The sequence below is a fragment of the Arachis stenosperma genome, chromosome 10 (assembly GCF_014773155.1).
Source record: "Arachis stenosperma cultivar V10309 chromosome 10, arast.V10309.gnm1.PFL2, whole genome shotgun sequence".
Lineage (NCBI taxonomy): Eukaryota > Viridiplantae > Streptophyta > Magnoliopsida > Fabales > Fabaceae > Arachis > Arachis stenosperma.
The window spans coordinates 40,973,105-40,993,467 of record NC_080386.1 but is presented as its reverse complement, the minus strand read 5'-3'; the positions used below and the strand labels follow the sequence as shown (position 1 = coordinate 40,993,467).

The 20,363-nt window shown below is 29.9% G+C and overlaps 1 protein-coding gene and 1 long non-coding RNA gene across 2 annotated transcripts; both read right to left on the bottom strand.

Moving 5' to 3' along the window:
* Positions 1–163: 163 nt before the first annotated feature.
* LOC130954637 (methyl jasmonate esterase 1-like) lies at positions 164–9,661 on the bottom strand. Its single transcript, XM_057881393.1, has 3 exons — positions 9,136–9,661; positions 4,085–4,216; positions 164–537 (listed from the first exon to the last, which is right to left on the bottom strand). The coding sequence occupies exons 1-3, from the start codon at positions 9,304–9,306 to the stop codon at positions 253–255; spliced, it is 588 nt and encodes a 195-aa protein (XP_057737376.1). The 5' UTR covers positions 9,307–9,661; the 3' UTR covers positions 164–252.
* A 3,903-nt stretch (positions 9,662–13,564) lies between these two features.
* On the bottom strand, positions 13,565–15,825 carry LOC130958022 (uncharacterized). Its single transcript, XR_009077318.1, has 4 exons — positions 15,671–15,825; positions 15,525–15,579; positions 15,308–15,436; positions 13,565–13,837 (listed from the first exon to the last, which is right to left on the bottom strand). It is a non-coding gene; the product is annotated as an uncharacterized LOC130958022 (long non-coding RNA).
* Between the last annotated feature and the right edge of the window lie 4,538 nt (positions 15,826–20,363).

The window sequence follows — 20,363 nt, the reverse complement described above, 5'->3', positions numbered from 1 at the left end:
ACCATTACAATAAAATTACACACCATCTTTTTTTCATATCTAAAAATATTAACCTTTTAAACTCTATTGCAGAAAGTTTTTCTTTTCTTTTATAAAATAATCTTAGAGGAAGTCAAATTGTTTGCAACATGTTGCTAAATAGTAAATACCATAACAAGAGGGCATGAGATTTTTATTTATTTGATACATGACTCATGTAAGGTTTAGTGAAGACTGATGTATTATTTATTTGTTTAAAATATAATTATATAATCAGTCATAATTAGCAGCAATAGATTGTAGTTGAAGGCAAAGGTCTATGGGCTTGGACATCATGATCATGTGATCTGATCCAGCAATCTCAACCACACGATTAGGGGGATTGTGCTCAATCATCCATCGTTGAAGATTTGGACTCACTACAAGATCTTTTTCGGACACAACAAAGATACGACTTACAGAACTATATTTTGTGTGTGATAGGGTTAACACTTTTGTTATATCTTTGTTGCTGAATAGTTTCAATGGTCTCACCAACGTTGTTGCCAGATTCCAATCCTGTAAAATATAAATTGAAGTAGTTGATCATTGTTTCATGTAAATAACTAAATATACATTTTAGATTTCAGTCGAGGCAGATTAATAAACATGTTGAAAAAATAAGATATGTTTTTATCCATGTCATTTGTTGTTGTTAATAATGCTAATAATTAGGGCATGCACAATCAAAATTATACAAATAAAAATGCGAATAATCATGTAAGAGGATTGATTTTTCAGTTATGTTTTTTTTAATAGAATATAATAAATTCTTGTTGATGAAATTGTATAATGTATACATTGTTAGATTATTTAGTGGAGGTATGATTAAGATTTGGCGAAAGCTAGTGCACTCCAGGTAAAGTAGGGAGTGCAGCACTCTTTAAAAGTTAACCTACTATCAAAAGTGATCAGGTAAATTAAATTTATTTATTATTATTATTATTATTTTGTTATGAGGTGAACAAACAAATCGACACTAATAAAAAAACTAATTCGCTCGTTAATAGGGGACTATCTTTACACCAAAAAATACTCAAAAAAATTTAATCGAATTCTTCCGTTACTCTGTTATTGTTGATGTGATGTCTTCAAGCATTTTCACTGTTTTGTTTACTAGCAGGTATTTTTACTATTGTTCTGTCTAGCCATAGATTTTGACGCTTTTGAACCCACTCCATTCCACCTCTATCATAAATGGACCTTCAAAGCCGAAAAAATTGTCGCCATAGAAAAGAAAGACGCTGTCTGTCGCTGCTGCTAGTTGGCTAATTCCAAACTGATTCTGTAGAAGAACCGGTTTCCATGAAGGCGCCATGATTCTCAGATGATGACGCAGTCAAAACACACAAAATACATGACAGTTATAACAAGTCTATTATCTTTTATTTCAAATTATCCTCAACTTGTACGTAATAGAATGAAAAATTAAAATATAATTTTATTTAAACAATTATTTGTATTATTTTTATTAATTTATTCAAAAAATAATTAAATTTTGAAGCTAATTAGTATAAAATATTACAGATATAAAACTAAGAAAATTTTTTATTTGTATAAAAATGATCCTAATAAATAATTATTCTATTTAAATATAATTAAGAGTGTTTCTTTCTTTGTCAATGAGTTATAATTCAAATGACATAGTCTCTATATTCACCTAAAAGTTGGTAAAAAAAAAAGAATACTTCTTTTTTTTATTAACTTTTTTAAACATTAATTATTTATTTTACATATTATATAGAAATAAATGAATATAATATTTATTGAGTAGACACAGTTACGTAAAAAAATTTATTGTCATAGTATTTGAACCAAAGAAAAGAAAGTATTATTTTAAGAAAAACTAATAATATATTTTTAATAATATTCTTAATACAAAATAATAAATTTTAAATATTTTTTTAAATAATATATATTAATTAAAATAATATAATTATCCCAAATAATATATTATAAATATAGTAAAATGACATATTTCAATAAAAAAATTGTTAATAAAAAATTATATGAATTTTTGTTTCACACAAAATAAAATTATTATATGTTTGTTTGCTTTTTATGTTATATATATCGTTTTTTTAATTAAATTAATATAATACAAAATCTTTTATTATTCTATTCATATTTAATGTTTTAATTTTATTTTTCACAAAATAAAATTATATATATATATATATATATATATATATATAACATAAAAATTTTTATCATTGTGTTTATATTTAATATTATAATTTTATTTCACATAAAACAAAATTTATTTAAATTTTAATATTATATACATAAAATATATATATAACACAATTTTTTATCATTAGGTTTATATTCAATATTATAATTTTATTTCACACAAAACAAAATTTATTTAAATTTTAATATTATTTAAATTTTTTTCTAGATTTAATACATGAATTTTTAACTTATTTTTTATGTATTATTTATTTTAATTCTAAAGTCCAATAATTTTTTTACAGACATATTTTTAATATTTATATATTATTTTTTTATTTTAAATTTCAGCCTAATATCTGAGACTTATAAAAAAATTCTAAAACTTGTAAAAAATGATTAACCTGATTAACAGGTTACCTTTTTAAATTCAGACCATTCAAATAAAATATAATAAATGAAGAGTTTAGATTTAATGAATTCACAAGGTGTGCAGCACTCCATACTTAATAAGGAGCGTTTAAGAATGAGCCTTAAGATATTATTTTATCATATACCTTAAAAGATAGATGTATTTCAACAACCTATTAAAGATAGATTTATCTTCTCTTATCTTGACAAAATCTATTTGTACTCCACTACTCCAATAAATATTTATATTTAAAAAAGTGTTATATATACCACTTTTGTGTATATTTTTTATAATTAAATTTCCTGCCTCATGACGAGTTGTTGATAATAACGCTTAGTATAGTAGTCTTGCTTTTGATACTAAAAGTGACTGTTAAAAAGTGAAAAAAAAAAAGTTTATTTTTTATACAATAAAATGAGTGTTCAAAAACTGTATATATAAAAAGTGATGCCATTATCTTGTCTTTATATAACTATTTTTATTTTATCGTTTATGCTAGTAATCGAGACACCTCCAATACTTGCAGTTAAACTCTGATGCCCTAGATCAAAGATTCAAATAGCAGAGATATGAGCCATTTATTGGGTTTTGTCCAATTGACATTGTCCTTTGACGGTACGAGATTTCTTTACAAATGGTTGCCTACCAATTAAGTTAGATTTTTCATGGCTTTAAAAGAAATAAAAGCAGTAGCTATAAGTAGCTACAAACTAAGTACTAAAATCTTAATAACCATTTGTGCCGACCTTAATTATAGTTAAATTTCTTTTAGTCTGCTCTCTTCTTGAGAAAATGATAGAAACAAAGAGAGTAATACGACATATTTTTGGTCTAAAAATAGTAAGGCCTTTCTTTTGGAGTCCTTAATAATATGATTTTAATTGTATATATACAATTATTTAATTATATTTACTTTTTAAAAGATTATTTATATTATTAAAATAAAAGATAATTAATTTTAATAACGTAACAATACATAATTAAATATATATTTAATATAAAATAGTGTATTAAAATTAAATTCAACTAATATATATATATATATATATATATATTAGAATTAAGTGAATATAACACAATCTTAAAAGTTACTCAAGAAGTATAAAATGTCTAAGAATGATCATTTAGAACATAAATGTCTTTGGGGTGAGTGACCTAATAATATTGGATCAAATATATTTTGATATTATATTATTAAGAATTTAATTTTAGTGCATTATCAGTGTAAAGTAATTTTACTCGTGTATCAAATTACATAATGTTATATTAATAAAAATAGTCATTTTTTAAATTGACTGTATGAATGGTCAAACAAAAGAACTAATATGACTGTACGACTATATAAAATTTTTTTGTGTTAGTGCATTAAAAATAAATTCCATTATTAAATCACTTATCTTAAAATTTAAACTCATAGAAAGAGACATATGAATAATCATATCTCTAACAAATAATAGAAGAATTTAAAATTTGGTAAATAACCTGTTTTGAACTGAGCTGATACAATCTTGATGCAAGGTAGTGTGGTCCAAATGCAAATGTTGTGGCTGGTTTATTGTGCCCTTCATCGTAAGTGTAGTGATTATCCAACAATGATCCTGAGTTGCTAAATGCCTTTAAAAAAAAAAGTATCAATCATTAAAAAAAAAAAACAGTAGAATCAAATTCTTACATAATCGATATAAATTTCTGATATTTATTTAACCAAACTAGTGAGTTAATTAACCACTAAATTAATTCAAGTTAGTTACAACAAATGTTTTTTTTTATAGATCCCAACATCTATTGTTAGAGATAAAAATATGATGAAAAAATGTACGGGACAAATTTGAAAGTGTGACCAAATATTAGGGATAAAATCACACTTAATCAATATATTTTTTTTAAATATTGATTTGTGAATGCAGTAATTTATTAGTCAGTAGCAAATCTTTAAATAGAATTTTGATCCGCGATAAATTAGTCATTGATTTATTATGTTAGGAGATACGATAGAAACAAAAATTTTTTTTTGTCTAATTTAAGTTTTTTAGTTCCAATTTAATTTTGATTAAATAGTCATTTCTGATTTTGAAAGATTCATACGTTGACAAAAAACTAACTATGAAAAATTAAAATTCAAGTTATACCCATACAAGATAAATTTTATTCGACAAAAATGATCAATTGTTAATTTTTTGTTGATGATTCCATAAATACCCCTCTTCTTCCTCTTTCTTCCTCATCTTCCGTCATAACCACGACCACCTCCATTGCAAAATCCACCATTCCATTAAATCTACTCCTCTACTCCCACCTTTTTCAAACAGATGCATCTTGCCACAACCATAGTGATATTATTTATCCAATGGTCCATTTTCAGATTTTAAACATGACATCGACATTGCACTTGGTATTCGATGTAGACGCCGTCAATGATTTCTTCTCAGAGGGAAGTGTGGTCTTGATACCTTCACAAGAAACGCTGACTCTGACCTTTGGTGTCTTCAAATTCTCCATCATGGCCTTCACCTTCATCTCCAGCTTCACCTTCAATGGCAACCCGCTCTTTCACTTTGTGCTGCTCTTTAACTTCGTCATATCGTCGTTCTGTAGCATTTCGTCGGAGCTCAAAATCATTATTTTCAACATTATCATATTCTTTTTTCCGTGGCCAAAGGTGGGGAGAATGTCGTCTAGGACGTCGATATCACCAAAGAGGATCAAGATGGAGATAAAATGTAGGAGAATGAGATGTTTTTTTTAGGATTTGTGGTGATTACGCTAATCATGAATTTTAAGCTGTGTGAAAGAAGCAATAAGGTTGAAGTATGAGAGTGTAAAAGACGTGACGGTGAAGTCAGGATAGTGAGAACGGTAGAGGACATAAATGACAACACTATCGATACCGATTAGAAGGAAGAGGATGAGGACGATGAGGATCATCATGAAGCAAAAGCAACAACAGCAGCCACGGCGACTCCTTCGGTGGTGTGGCTACGAGTAGTAGGTTAGGTGCACTACAAAAAAAATTACCAGATACCATCGGATTTAATAAAATCATTAGTTGATTTCTGGTAATTTTAAATTTCTGCCCTAATTTGGTAAACAAAAATTTTAATTTGACTTCTAATTGTGAAAAAAAAGAACACAACTGCCGTAGGATTTACTGGCGAAAATATTTGACAGTAATTGAGCGCCACAAAACATAATATGGCGTCAAAGTTACCGTTGGAATAATCCGACAGTAATAATCAACTTAGTTTCGTCATATTAATTGAAAAAATTGACGCAAAATCCGCCAATAATTAGCGTCTCACGAAATAATTTGCCGGTAAAAATTTTATAGCGCTATTTATACCGTCAAATTCAATTTGCCGATAATTCTGACGGTACTCATCTCATTTCTTGTAGTGCTAAGATTAACTCAGAGAATTATCAACAATCAACACTAATTAAATTAGAAATTTACAACAATCAACAATAAGTCAATAATTAACTCAAAAAATTTAACAAGCTAATATTAATTCAGAGAATTAACAATGATTAACACTAATCAACTCAAAAAATTAACTCAGACAACAATAAACTTAGAAAATTAACAACAATAAAAAATAAATCAATAATTAACTCAAAAAATTAACAATCAATCAAAATACCATCAACTCAAAACAAACCCTAAATTACATCCTACCTAACCTAATATTATTTAATTTCTAATTACACTAAATTAATATAACAAATAAACCCTAATCGCACATATCATGAAAAAATTTAATCAAGAATTTAATAAAATTCTTAATAAAATCCTAAACAAACATAAAAATATGAAAAAATACAAAAATTATAGAAACATTATCTCTGATGGTGGCTACAGGATGGTAGAAGCGTGGTGGTGACAAGAGGCAGTAGTGAAATCTACGGTGGTGGAGCTAGGTTTAGTAATATAACAAACAACCAAATAGAAAAATGAACAACAACTTTAACTTTGGTGAGGTGGGCCTCAGCCGTGACGACGGCGACGTGATAACGACCTCTGATGGTAAGGGACACCAATAGCGGCACTGGAGGCTTTTCACGAAGGCTCCAGCAATAGTGATGATGTCGTGTTGATCTGCAATGACAATGGGCTAAGCGATAGCGACGGCAGCTTCGTGGGTTGGCGCAACGACCTTCTTCAATGGAAGAGAGGAAGAGAGAGAGAGACTAAAAAAGAGAGAGAAGAAGGGGAGAGAGAGAGAGAGAGAGAGTTTGCAAAAGTGAGGAGGAGGAGTTTTTGCGTTTGAAATTTACCCCAAATTTACTGTGGAATTTACTAGCGAAAAATTCCAACGGTAAGGTGTTCGTCGTTGCCTAAACGCTGTGTTTCACTAAATTGTGTTACCGTAAAAAAATTTCGACGAAAAATCTCACACTAAATTTGGTGCTGTTAAAATTAATTTTCACGCTTCTATATTTACCGTCGGATTTAGCAATGGAATTTTAAATCCGACAGTAATTTATTTGAGGGACGAATTTTCACTCGTAATCGTTGAAAAATCTACCGATAACATCTGTCACTAAATCTGACAGTAAATTCGACAGTATTAAGCGCATTACTTGTAGTAGGGCGTGGCTCCGTAGAGCCTCCCACCAGAGCATGTGTTCTGGCATTTAGATAGGTTGGTTTCTAAAGTTCTAATTACAAATTGGGAATTGTTGTTGTAATTTAAATTTGTGGTGGTTGTGACAAGATGTAGCTATCTAAGAGAGGTGGGAGTAGAGAAATAGATCTAGTGGGATAGTAAATTTTACAGCGGAGATGGTGATGGTTATAAAAGAAAAATGAGGAATAAAGAAAAAAAGAAAAAAAAATATTTACAAAATTAATAACAAAAATTTAACAACTAATCATTGTTATCGAATAAAATTTATCTTATATGAGTATAACTTTAGTTTTAATTTTTTGATCAATTTTATTCAAAAATAACTATTTACTCATTTAATTTTTCTCTCAATATTACCCTTCCTATCATAAATCATTATCTTCATTTTTTTTTCTCTCCACATGAATATTTCTTTTGAGTAGAAGTGGAGCGGAAGCAATTTTAACATAAAGATATAGTAAGAGGAAAATTGGATACTAGAAGGGTAAATAGAATGAATAAAAAAATTAAAGACAAATATGAGATTTAGAACAAAGATTAGGAATAAAAACATTGATTTATATATTTTAGGTGAACTTTACATTTAGAATTTTTTTTATCACATATTTAACATGAAAACAAAATGCATATTTACGCATTGCTTCTTCTATAAATATTTAAAATGTGTCTTTTTTATTTACGGATAAATCCTAACAAAGTTGCAAAATTTTTAAAATTTTCTCATAAATAGCAATAATATAAATTAAAAAAAAATTCTTGATAATACTTATACATATAAATCACACGAAGTTATAGAGATTTAGCCTTCAACTTAAATCTATATACGTAGCTTCTATTTTTGAAGAAATAGCTAGGCATCTTCTTAAATCTAAATTACTTAATGTGATTTATGAATCAAAGTATATTATATGTCCCTCATGTATCAATATATGGTTCCTATAATCTTTGTAAGTGTGAGATAGTAAACAGCTTTTTAATTAAACGTTTCAACTATTATGTCATTCATTTCGTGCCAATTTTATTTAGGTATTGTTACGGTGTTTAAAAATATTTACTTAAGTTATTATTAAAAAAAATTTAAAATTAATATTTAATTTTTTAAATATATAAATAAATAATTATTAAATATTTAAAATTTATTATAAAAAATAAATTAAATAAAAATTGAATATAAAATAACGCCACCATATAACTTACTTCTTATTTATTATGAATGGAACTGTGAATTCACTCCTGCTCCCAACTCTAATTTTTAATATCAATATTTTCTTTTCACGCAATTTATTTGTACGATCATGATTATAGTGTCTAAAATTTTAGTGTTTAATTTATTAAAAAAACTAAAAATTAATATTTAATCTAAATAATATAAAAATATCTAATTTCAAAATATTAAAATTGATCCTAAAAAAAATTAGGCAAATTCAGAACGAAAGTTGAACTTTTTAATTTTAATATGGAGAGAGGGTTAGTGTATAATAGAGTTATAAAAGTATATGATGTTTCACCAGGGTATGAAAACTGTGCAAGACAAATCGGACTGTCTGATTAGAGGTATTAAAAATCCTGGATCTGATTTGTGTATTGACAGAGAACTCTAAGTCCAATTTGTGTACTGACAGAAAATCTTAGATCCAATTTTAGTATTCACGAAATTCTGCTCCACACAAATCGGATCGTCCGATTTATATCCCTCTCTCTCTCATCTGTAATGAAATCGGATGGTCGGATTTTTTTTCACTAAAACAAAAAATTGAACGCCGTCACAACTGTATATATCTTTTCAATACTCCATAATTCAGCATAACTCACATGTCTATCTCATGTAAAAAAAAATTAGTCACGAAAGTTATCGACACGAAAGAATTGAACTATTTGAATAACAAAGACGAAGAAGAATAGCTTTACCATTTGATACATGGCGGATATGTTGGTTGTTGGACCAGGCATGAAAGCAGTGACAAAGACTGCCACAGAAATCTTGTGAGGAAAATGTTCCATGGCATGGGATATGGCCAAGCCACCAAGGCTATGACCAACAAGAACCACTCTTTTATCTTCACCCACTGATGAAGTCATGAACTCAGTCAGAGGCTCAAAGTACTCAGAAATTGATCTAAGCTCCAAAACCTGCTTTTGGTTGATCCCTGAAGCTGCCAAGTCTAAGGCAGTCACATTGTGACCCCATGATTTGAGAAGTGTAATAACCTTGTACCATGATCATGCTCCGTGGCACGCTCCATGCACTAGAACAAAGTGATGCTTTCTATTTTGTGATGACTCCGGTGATGATGATCCTGACTTACTTGTTAAAGACGATAGGATAATCAAGAACAAGATGAAAACTAGTGTTTGGTGATGCTTCTTCTTTACATGTTCCATTAATTCAACTTATAAAAAATATTTATTTCAGTGGTTATTTGGTACTTCCGTTACAAAGGGAAAGGAGTCTTTTAAGCAGCAGCAATAAGATTCTAGAGAGATTTAAAAAAAAAAAAAAACAGTGGGCCATTGCAAGGTGTTGGGATCGGGTAATCGTGAAAATGATATTTTTTTTCTTGAGGTTGAATGATTCAATGAGTATTTTTTCTGGTTATTATTATTATTTTTTTGTATTGAAGTGAAACGTGTGATATATTTAGATATTCTAATTTTTAGTATCTTTAAAAAATATTGAAAATATATAAATTGAAAGGTTTAATTTTTCTATTTCAAAATTTTTAATTTTTTTAAAATAAAAATTGAATAATCTAAATTTTTTTTATCCTAAATCAAATGGTGTCAAATTTAAAATTAACATCTAATTATTTATAATTTAAAAATATATTATATCAACCCAATATAAAAAATAAAAAGTGCATTTTTTTCCAGCTGTCAACATGAATTAGTCTCTGTAAATTATGTAGTAAATAGAGTGTCGCATCGGAATAGATTATGATTATCCTTAATTGAAAATTTAGGAGTGGAGTAGCGGATACTCTGTCTCCCAGATAAAGGATGGACTCGGTCTTGTTTCTAGTAAAATTGGCAAAGTTGAATGAAAAGATGTTTATATTTTCGAAAGCGTAAATAATTAAATATATTATTGTATTTGATCAATTAAAAATATTATAAACTTATAATTTTCATTTTTAAAAATTATTTTTTATTTTTTAAAATTTAAAAATTTAATATAATTTTATATATTAATAAATATTTAAATTTATTTTTATTTTCTTTATTATGTTTGACTGTTAAAATTGTTTCAAAATTTTCGCAAGTTTTGTTATAAGAACTGAAAATATAAGTCTGTCTCTTTCGTGGCAGTCAAACCGGTTCTTTTTTATTTGTTTGAAGTCTTTTTTAAAAAGATTACATTTTATTTCCTTTTGGGTTTAAGTATAAAAAAAAAGTTGAAAGGATTTTTTCTTTTGACAAAAAAATACAAAGCTTTCGTCTTTTGGATTTTAACTTTTTTTCATTCCTACAAAATATGACTAGTTTGGTTAAGTAATTATCCGTGATTTGAATTTTATTTTGTGTATGCAATAATTTATTAGCAAATAGCAAACTCTTAATAGAGTTGTGATTCATCATAAATTAATCATTGGCTTATCAAATTGAAGATACTGTGAAAAACTAAAAAATATTATATACATACACTTCGACTTAAAATATATAAAAAATAACACAAATAATATTAGAAAGTAAACAAAAATTATTGTCTTTGACTATTAACAATATTTAAAAATATAAACTAAAAATATATTATTAAATTATTAAATTAAAAAAATTGTACTAATAACTAAAAACAATAAATTTGATGGACTTTGAATTTTTCTTTTATAAGTATATATCATCTTAAAAAGCTAAAATACTATATTGACAGCGATCAACGGTTTGCTCTGGTGGCATGCCCGCCTAACCTAAACCCTCATTTTAAGAGGGTGTAAATTTTTCTGCAGTTGAAAATTTAGTTAAAATGGTAGATCATGGTGTCTCAACCGTTCCGATAAATTGAAATTTTTTTACCACCCATACTTGTTATTTTTGTGAAAGGTTGTATACCTTTAAGCTTATTTTTAACCTCATTATTTATAGTCTTACATCATCACATGTGCATCAAATTACAACAACTTCCATCTCTTTGATATTATTACTCACCACTAGTATATGCTTCTACTGCTGTATTGTTGTAATGAAATATGAACTTGAAACCAAGTTACTGGGACAATTTGAAGTGATAAATTTGGAGGTTTTCAACATTGGACTTGGTAAAATTACTTCTCATTCTTTCAATTCGAAAGTTGCCCCAGTTGACTGCTCTATACTTTGAAGGGTTCTTGTCGTTTGTTAACTCTTGTAGAGGATCCACATCAATGTACAGTTTATTGTTTTGGGGTCAAGAGGCATTCATTGTATTTGACTATTTGAAAGCACAATTTAACTATAATGAGTTAATGCATACTTATCTATCTATATTTTTATTTGTAAAGAGGTTATTTGTTTGCAAATTATCAGAAGAGTGAAGTATCAAAACTACTACTGCTACTCTGCTAGAAAATAATATTACCAACAAGATTTTTAGGTGCTTTTATTTTGGATCATGATGATCTTTCGATTTTTTTTTCTCGGTTTGTTTTTTCTTTAATTTTTTTTCTTTTTTGGTTGGCGATATTTTCTAATCCGACTTCTTTCGCAAATTTGAGCTCTATTTAAGTGTCCGTTGTTAGTCAATAAATTGTTGCATGTATAAGGTGTGATTCGAACCTTTAACATTTATTTAAACAAACAAATAAATTAACCATTCAACCAACTAAATTTATTTTTAATTTTGCTTTTTTGGACCTGGTATTTTTCTTTAATTTTAATAAAAAATATTTGGGTCATTTATCATAGATTTGAACATCTTAATAATGGGGCTTGGGGACATGATATTTAATTAATATTTTGAACGGTTTCGAAAATACTTAAGAGACAAGTCGCACTCTTTTTATTTTGGTAAATGCTATGGTGCTTTTAACATTATGCCTAACTTATCAAAAAAGGCAAATACATAATATTTAATAAATTTTAAATATTTTACTTTTTATTTTAAATATTTTATTTTTTACCTTTAAAAACAAGTTAGACAATTTAGGCACCATAGTAAAAGGCACCATAGAACTCACCTTTTATTTTTAGGATTTAGTGTTAGACTCTTAGACCGTGTTTGTTTATAGGAATAGAATATTAAAATAGAAATAAAGAGATATAAAATTATATTTGACAGATAAAATATGAATAGAGATATTATGTTTATAGACATTAAATTAGAGTATTTTGTATCTATTCTGACAGGAAGACACGAAAACACTAACAAGAGACACAATTTATTTTTTGATTTTTTTATTATTCTTGTTAATTTTTATAATAATATTTTCTATTATTATATTTTTTTCAAAAATATTTTGAATGAAAAAAAAATGAAAATAAAATTGACTTTCATAATTTGTTATAATTTATCACCAAACAAAATATAAAGATTCTAATTTTTATATTTCTAATTTTTATATCTTGTTCTCAGTATCTTATCTTATGCTGTTCTCAAGACCAAACACAGTCTTAGTTATAGATAAGACGAAAAAGAGTTTATTTTAGTACTTTTAAAAATTACACCAAAATACAAAACCGAAAAAATATGTGATAAAAAAACACTTGAATCTAAATTTTAAAATGAACACATTTATAAATTTAGAGTGACTATCATATTTGATTGTGGCAAGCTGCCGTGTCATATTTTGTTTACAGTATAAACGAGATACATAAAAAACCATCTTATTTGCAGTGTAAAGAAAATAAGAGAAAAAATTTTAAATTAATAAATTATTTTTAAATTGTATATTTTGATAAATATTATATTTATCTTTTTAAATTAATTTTTTGTACATTTATTTTATTTATTAAAATAAAAAATTTCTTAAAGTGGCCATGCTCTCTCCATTTTTTTTAAATTAGCAATATAATATCAATTTATATGTTTTTGGTATATTAGTTAGATTAAAAAAAAAAATATGTTACGGTAACTTTATAATAATACTAGCCCATTAAAAAAGAAGATAATTTTTGGATTATTGGTAATTGTAACACCCTACCACGCTAAGCTTTACGCTTAAGCCGTAAAACAGAGGTGGTGTGGTATTACGACCTCTAAAATAAAATAAGTACATATAATAGCAGAAGAATTATAATATGCTAGGAACTGTGAAGAAAAGAGGAAACAAAATCGCAAAATAAAAGCGCAACGCTCAAGGAACGGGTTAACTTGCGTGCTAAGGAAACCATAGCTATTAAACATATGATAACAGAAGTAGGAATAGAGTGCCAAAGATACAAAATAACAAGCTCCTAACTCAGCCTGCGAAGTCAAGACTGGCCGGAGAATATTTACATATATATACATACATATCCAAAACCCAAAAGTACATATACACAATCCTGCCTCTCCATAAACCTCTAGGAGGATCAAAAGAACAAGTTATGCGGAGAGAAAACCAAGTACATATATACACATCATAGCATAACAAAATAACCCTGTAACCACTCCGCTTCAAGGGTCCAGACGCCTAACGAGATGCCTCTCGACCTGCATCTGAAAAACAACAACATAGTATGGTATGAGAACCGGAGGTTCTCAGTATGGTAAAGGTGCCACACACATAATATATAAGGTCCTGGGAATGCCAGAGGCAATCCTAGAACGTCGACACTCAGATTGTAGAGCTTAAAGTATTAAACAGAAACCATAAAAGGTGGTTTACTAAGGATATTTAAACCTAACTTAACTTAACCTTAAATCTAAATCCCATTCTGCCATTCCTCCATACCTCCGACTCCATCATGCATTTTCATAGACAACTAAACAGACAAAGGCAAGCACAAGAAGGTTACAAGTACTGCAGATAACAAATATACATTTAACATGGCAAGTACATTTAGGCACACCCAGTTAATACACAAGCAAGTAATTCAAGTGATATGCATATGATGCATGCCTATCCTATGGCTGATGAGGCTCATCTGTCGGTTATCCAGCCAACCCGACAAGTCTGAATTGTCCTTAGACTGTCCCCCGACGTGCATCCCCAAGAGTCTATGCATATATTTTTTCTCAAATAATCAATATTGCTCAATGGGGGTAACATTCCCGGGAATTTATATAGTGCCCGGTCACACTTACGTCGTAGGGTCAACAGAGTATCGAGTTTTCTACCTGGTACACGTGGTGGCAAGCCACGGCACTTTATCCAGGGAATCTCGTATCTCAGATCATTCAAATTCATAAGCCATATAAATAATTCAATTATAATTCATCAACATCCACATCATTCTCAATTGCATCTCATTCATCATCATACATTAAACATAATCAATCCTTATCCTTCATTATCACACCTCTCATTCCGTCCATCAATAGCTCCAATTCAAAACATAATTTATTCTTTTCTAAACAAATCAAACTTAAAACATGCTCATTTTCCTAATAACTCTAAATCAAATCATATAACCCTTGAATCTAAATCTTTTTAAATAATTATATAAACAACATCTCTAATTTTAATAAAATTTCGGCAGCATCTCCTCTAAAACTCGGACTTTGCCACCCTTTTCGGATCCAAACCTGCTTTCTTTTCAATTCAACATACCCTTCCTCATCATCATATCAGTCACCACAATAAATCTACCTCAGATCAACAATTATACTCATACAATATTCAAATCCAACAACCAAAATTTAACTAAGGATCATAGTTCACAAATCCTAGGCTTCTAACACAAAATGCCTCAAATCAATAATTCACCAAATTATTAGTTAATCAACAAGTACCTAACCAACCATGTTCATCAACCATAACATTCAACCATAATTCTCTCCAAATTAACATAACAACATTCACCATCCAAAATTAATAACTAATTATTCAATAAACTTCAACTAAATATATTCATCGACAAATTACTAAACATTAAACATACACCTGCATTCCAACTTATCCTATGGTCATCTAGCCTAAGTTTTCACAGAACATTATATATTAAATGCAAGAAACCTAAACCATACCTTGGCCGATTTCCACGTAACGACCAAAGCAAATTATTTAAAACCAAGGCAGCCCCTCAAAATTCAACTAATCAGCTTCCTCCAAGTTCCAATATTCACAATTTCAAGCTCTAATTATTTATTCACAACCTAATACACATTTATAACACATATATATCCAATTTAATACTCAAAGCTCAAATTTAATAAAATTAAAATAAAATTATCGTATCCTCACCTTACCCAAGCTTCACATAAGCAAGAGTAAACATTTTTCTCAAGCTAATTGGATCCTAAAACATCAGAAATCAAAGAAATTCAGCATTCCCACTTAAAATTCGAAAATTGGGGAAAATGAAGGCTGAGTGTAAAATAATGAGTTACCTATGAAATTGTTCCGGTAGAAATGTAGAGCTCGACGCGGTGAACGCGTGGCCGCAAATGGTGCGGCGATTGGAGTTCGGACGGAGAAGTTACGGGGATCGGAAGTTAACGTAACAATTTTGACGTTCTTCCTTTCTTCTCCCTGATGCTCTTCGACGCTGCCAAAAATGGGGAGAAGAAGAACATGGGTTCACTTAAAGGGCTGGTCCGGTTGGGCCCACGGCCCGGTTTGGGCCCGGTTTAACCGGTTCGGCCCGTTCGGTCCAATCTTGGACCGATTTCTTCGAAATTGGTGTCAAAATTTTCGTTTCGATGAGCTCTATCCTAATTTAATATAATATTAACATTTTTAATCTTCCTTATTAAAAATTAATTTATTGACTAATTATCTACTAATTTAACCGGGGTTTACATCGCTAGAGGAGCCCATTAAAAATAATACTAGTCTATTTTTATCTCAATTAAAATAGTAAGTAATCCATTTGGGCTTTCAGGAAGTAACTCCACCATAGTTGCGGTTTCGTCATTTGCTGCGGAGGCATTAGCGGTTAAGACAACTTTAATTATGTCACAAAATTTTCTAATGTAGAAGGTTATCATAGAATCAGACAATCAGATACTCATTTAGGCATTAAAGTCACATGCATCAATTGCAGAAATTTAAGTTGTACTAGATAACATAGTACAGTTAGCAAAAGGCATTCTAAATTGTAGTTTTACCTGGGTGCCCAGGAAAGTAAATTCATTAGCGCATGAAGTGATGAAACTCACACGCTAGGAAACTCTCCACCAAAATTGGATCATGCATAAGCCAATTTCCATCAAGAACATCCTCCGTAAGGATAATTTAGCTGTGTCAAGTTTGGAAAAAAGATCATGACTAAAGACATGAGCTTTTTTGGAAGGACAGAAGGTCTAATGAGACTTCTTTGGCGGACAACTCGACGCTCCAAGTGTCAGTACGGACATCAGTGGTAGAGATTAGAGCTGAAGTAGAGAAGGTTAGGATAGTTGTTGCATTACTGGAGGAGTTAGCTAGGGTGGGCTACTTCTCATTGATCTACGGTTTTTAGGTGAGTTAATAGTTTGGAGGGCTGTAGCGGGTGCATGTGCGGGCAACTATTCTGAAGAGAATGTATGTAATCGGAAGGATGTGTTGAGGGGGTGGCAAATGAAGTACAGCTGTGGTCCCATCCCCCCAAAAAAAAAGAAAGGAAGCTTAATCAGTACTATGATAAAGCATAGGACAACATTTTCAAATTGATTATCTGGAGTTGGTATCCCTGCAATCTTAGTTGAAGCAAATGGGGCACAAGAGTCTCGAACATCGATGTCCATGTGACCCAGCTCTGTCATCCTCTTCAATAGTTCACTCTTTTTCTAGCTCTAGTCCTGTGATTTCTACTCAACTAATGATGGCTTCGAACAAGACCTCTGGAGTGGTGGATATGCATGAAGACACTTGGAGCTCTCAAACTGATGATTTGAAGTTGAAATCTCTAGAATCTGAGTTGAAGCTAATGGCACACAACTTTCGTAGTCCCTTCGGCGGAGATGCGCCGATGTGGAACGGGGTTCAAGCGTCTGGATTCTGTAGGTGACAGTAGAGAGGATTTGGGCTTCATTGGCCACCTTAGGAAGAACTAGAAAGAATGGCGCACAAGGGAACTAATGGGGATTGATCTCCGAGTCGGGTAGGTCTCGGGTGGTTCAACCGCTTGTTGTGTTTTGGGCCTTTTGTGGGCCTAGTACTGTCCAAAAAAAAATTCATTTGTCTATGTTTTAATTAAAATTTTAATTAAAATCCTATTTTCTATCCCATTAATCCATCAGAGCATACCTTCTTCTTTATCACTATGAATTAGTAGACTTTTTAACTTCCGATTCAATTCTCTCTCTTTTTTTTGGGTAACTATTCAATTCTCTTTTTAGTATCTACACTATACCCAAATAATAAAGAAAACCGTTCAAAAGACAGTAAGACTTCGATGAGAGAAAGACTCAACAAAATTATTTTTAGGTGAGACTTCGAACAAAAAATAATAAGACAAGTCAATAATTTTTTTCTTTTACTTTTTAATCTTATTACTCTTGGTTATTATTTATTTGTGTTTTTAAATTTATTTGTTATTTCTCAATAGGTTTAATTTTTTTAAAAAAATAACACATACAATTTTTTTTGTTAGATAGCTCAAGTTAAGGTAAAAATGTCAAGACAAAAACAATTCACTCATTTTTTAAGAAAAAAGAGCGAATAGATAATGAACAAAATTCTGTTTCAAATTCTTTGAGTAATGTCCAAAATGTTATTGAACAACTTACAATTTATGAAGCACGGACATTTCGTTGAGTTGCCGTATCCGCGTGTCGGACACATTTCGGACATAACACTCATCGACACTCGCTCGTCCGACACGCGTGTCTGCCGTGTCCAACCGTGTCTTAATAAAAGATAAAAAATTCTTCTCCAGACACACTTGGACACACCTAAATACCATCACGTGTTCGCGTGTCCAGCCTTATTCTTAACATGTATTGTTAAAATGAGTTTAGAAATAATATATATTATTATTTATTAAAACAAAAAATATTTTAGATACTTTTATATAGTTAAAAAAAGACATTACAAATAGTTAAAAAATTATTTTATATTTTAACAGTAATAAAATATCAAAAATTCATTGTAATTTATCTAAAAACTACTTTATATATATATGCAGTGTCCCCGTGTCTTATAAGATTTTAAAATTCGTGTGTCTGCGTGTCCCGTGCGTGTCGTGTCCGGTATCCGTGTTAGTGTCCGTGCATCATAGCTTACAATACAACCCGTGACACAATTTATTGAGTAAGATATTCAATCACGTGTCCAAAATAACAAGAACTGAAATAAAACAAATAAATATTGATACATTGATGCATGATCCTGGAAAGCGTCTACAAATTTGGAATTATCCTATCAATCAACAGGATGAAATCGGCAAGGCATATATAAAATTTAGACCATATCAATTTATCATGGATGAGTACCCTCTTTCTGACCTTGAAAGTCATCCTCGTCGTTTCAAAACTCATTAGTTTAAGAGTTTTTCTTGACTAGAATATTCGTCAGAAGTAGATGCTACATTTTGTCTTCCAAGTTATTTATTTTCTAAAAAATCAAGTCTATTCACATGAGGATTTTACAATTGGAAAAAAGTGAATAATAGAAAGGATTCTGCATTTTTTTCTCATGTGGATAAATCTCTTAATTATCTTCATAATATTGTTGTTAAGTCTTACAAAGATTTACTTAACCAATTATGCCACATTGACAAAGTATTGGCTAAGTCAAGCTCACAACAAGTTTTAAGCAAGGTTGCGAGAATCGGACCGGTCATCGAACCAGTCGAGTGACTGGTTTAATGGTTCAATCGTTCAACCAGAGTCGAACCGTGGTTAAACCGGTTTAATTAAATATAGAATAAAATTATAAAAAAATTCAATATATAATATATAATCTCAAAATAACAACTATAGCAAAATTCAAAATTCAGATTGACAACAAAATAAAAACTCAGCCATTACAACAACTATAACAAACTTCAGAATGACACCAAATTCATACAGCATTCAATATAATTAAATTCAGCAATTCATACCCCTAATTCACCAAAATTCAATACAACAGAATTCAATATAGCAAAATTAAACTTATATAAAAAAAATTCAATATAGCAAAATTCAAAATCTAGAGTCCCAAAATTAAACTTATATCAAATTTATATTCAATAAAATTCAGAATTACAGAATGATTAATTTATATAATTAATAAAATAAAAAAAATTAAAAATCAGAAGAAGAACTGCATCTAAACTCAAATATGGACTAAATTTCTCATTGAATAAAAAATTAATTGAAAAAATACAAAAACCCAAGAACTCAAGATGCCCGTTGACAGAAGCCCACGACCAGGCCGACAAGCCATTACAAATTATTGAATTAAACAATTACAACAAAATTCAGACTCCAAAATTGAATTACATACAGGAATACAGCAACCATTACAAGTTTACAACAAGTACAGCAAAATTCAGAATCCAAAATTGAATTACATACAGGCATACATCAGTCATAACAAGTTTACAACAATTACAGCAAAATTCAAAATCCAAAATTGAATTACATAAGAAATAGAAGAACTAAATCAACCAAATAAAGAACTCTGCATTAATTCATATAATTACCCAAATAGAGAACTCTGCATCAATTCATATAGTTAATTAATAAAATAAAAAAATAACTGAAACTCACGGCGGCAAAGAGGTAGAACAGATGCAGAGAATGCGTCTAGTTTACAGCGGTAGAACAAATCCCCATCGATGTTGATAGAGAAGCTTCTGACGATCAGACGAGCAGACGATGCCGACCAGGAAGCTTCGGAGTTCAGACGACCAACCGACAACACCGCTGACAGCAGCTTCGATCCGCAAGGGTGATTTCCTTTCGCCCATTGGAGATCCTTCTGCCTGGTGATAGCAGCTCTGAGTCGGCGTCAATTGTGGTTGACTGGTAAGGATGGTGGCCTTTGATGGACTTCGATGAAGACTGGAATTTAGAGGCAAAAATTAAGGTTCAGGTGCTGTGTAGTGGCTAGTGAGTATATTGGGGATTTGGGATGAGGTCTTCGCATAAGGGGTTGGGGTTACCGGGTCGG

Coding starts and splice junctions, on each gene's coding strand:
- LOC130954637 (XM_057881393.1), bottom strand. CDS start 9,306: ATGACTTCATCAGTGGGTGAAGATAAAAGAGTGGTTCTTGTTGGTCAT. Junction 4,217..9,135: donor TATCCGCCATGTATCAAATG/GTAAAGCTATTC, acceptor TTTTTTTTAAAG/GCATTTAGCAACTCAGGATC. Junction 538..4,084: donor ATCAGCTCAGTTCAAAACAG/GTTATTTACCAA, acceptor TATATTTTACAG/GATTGGAATCTGGCAACAAC.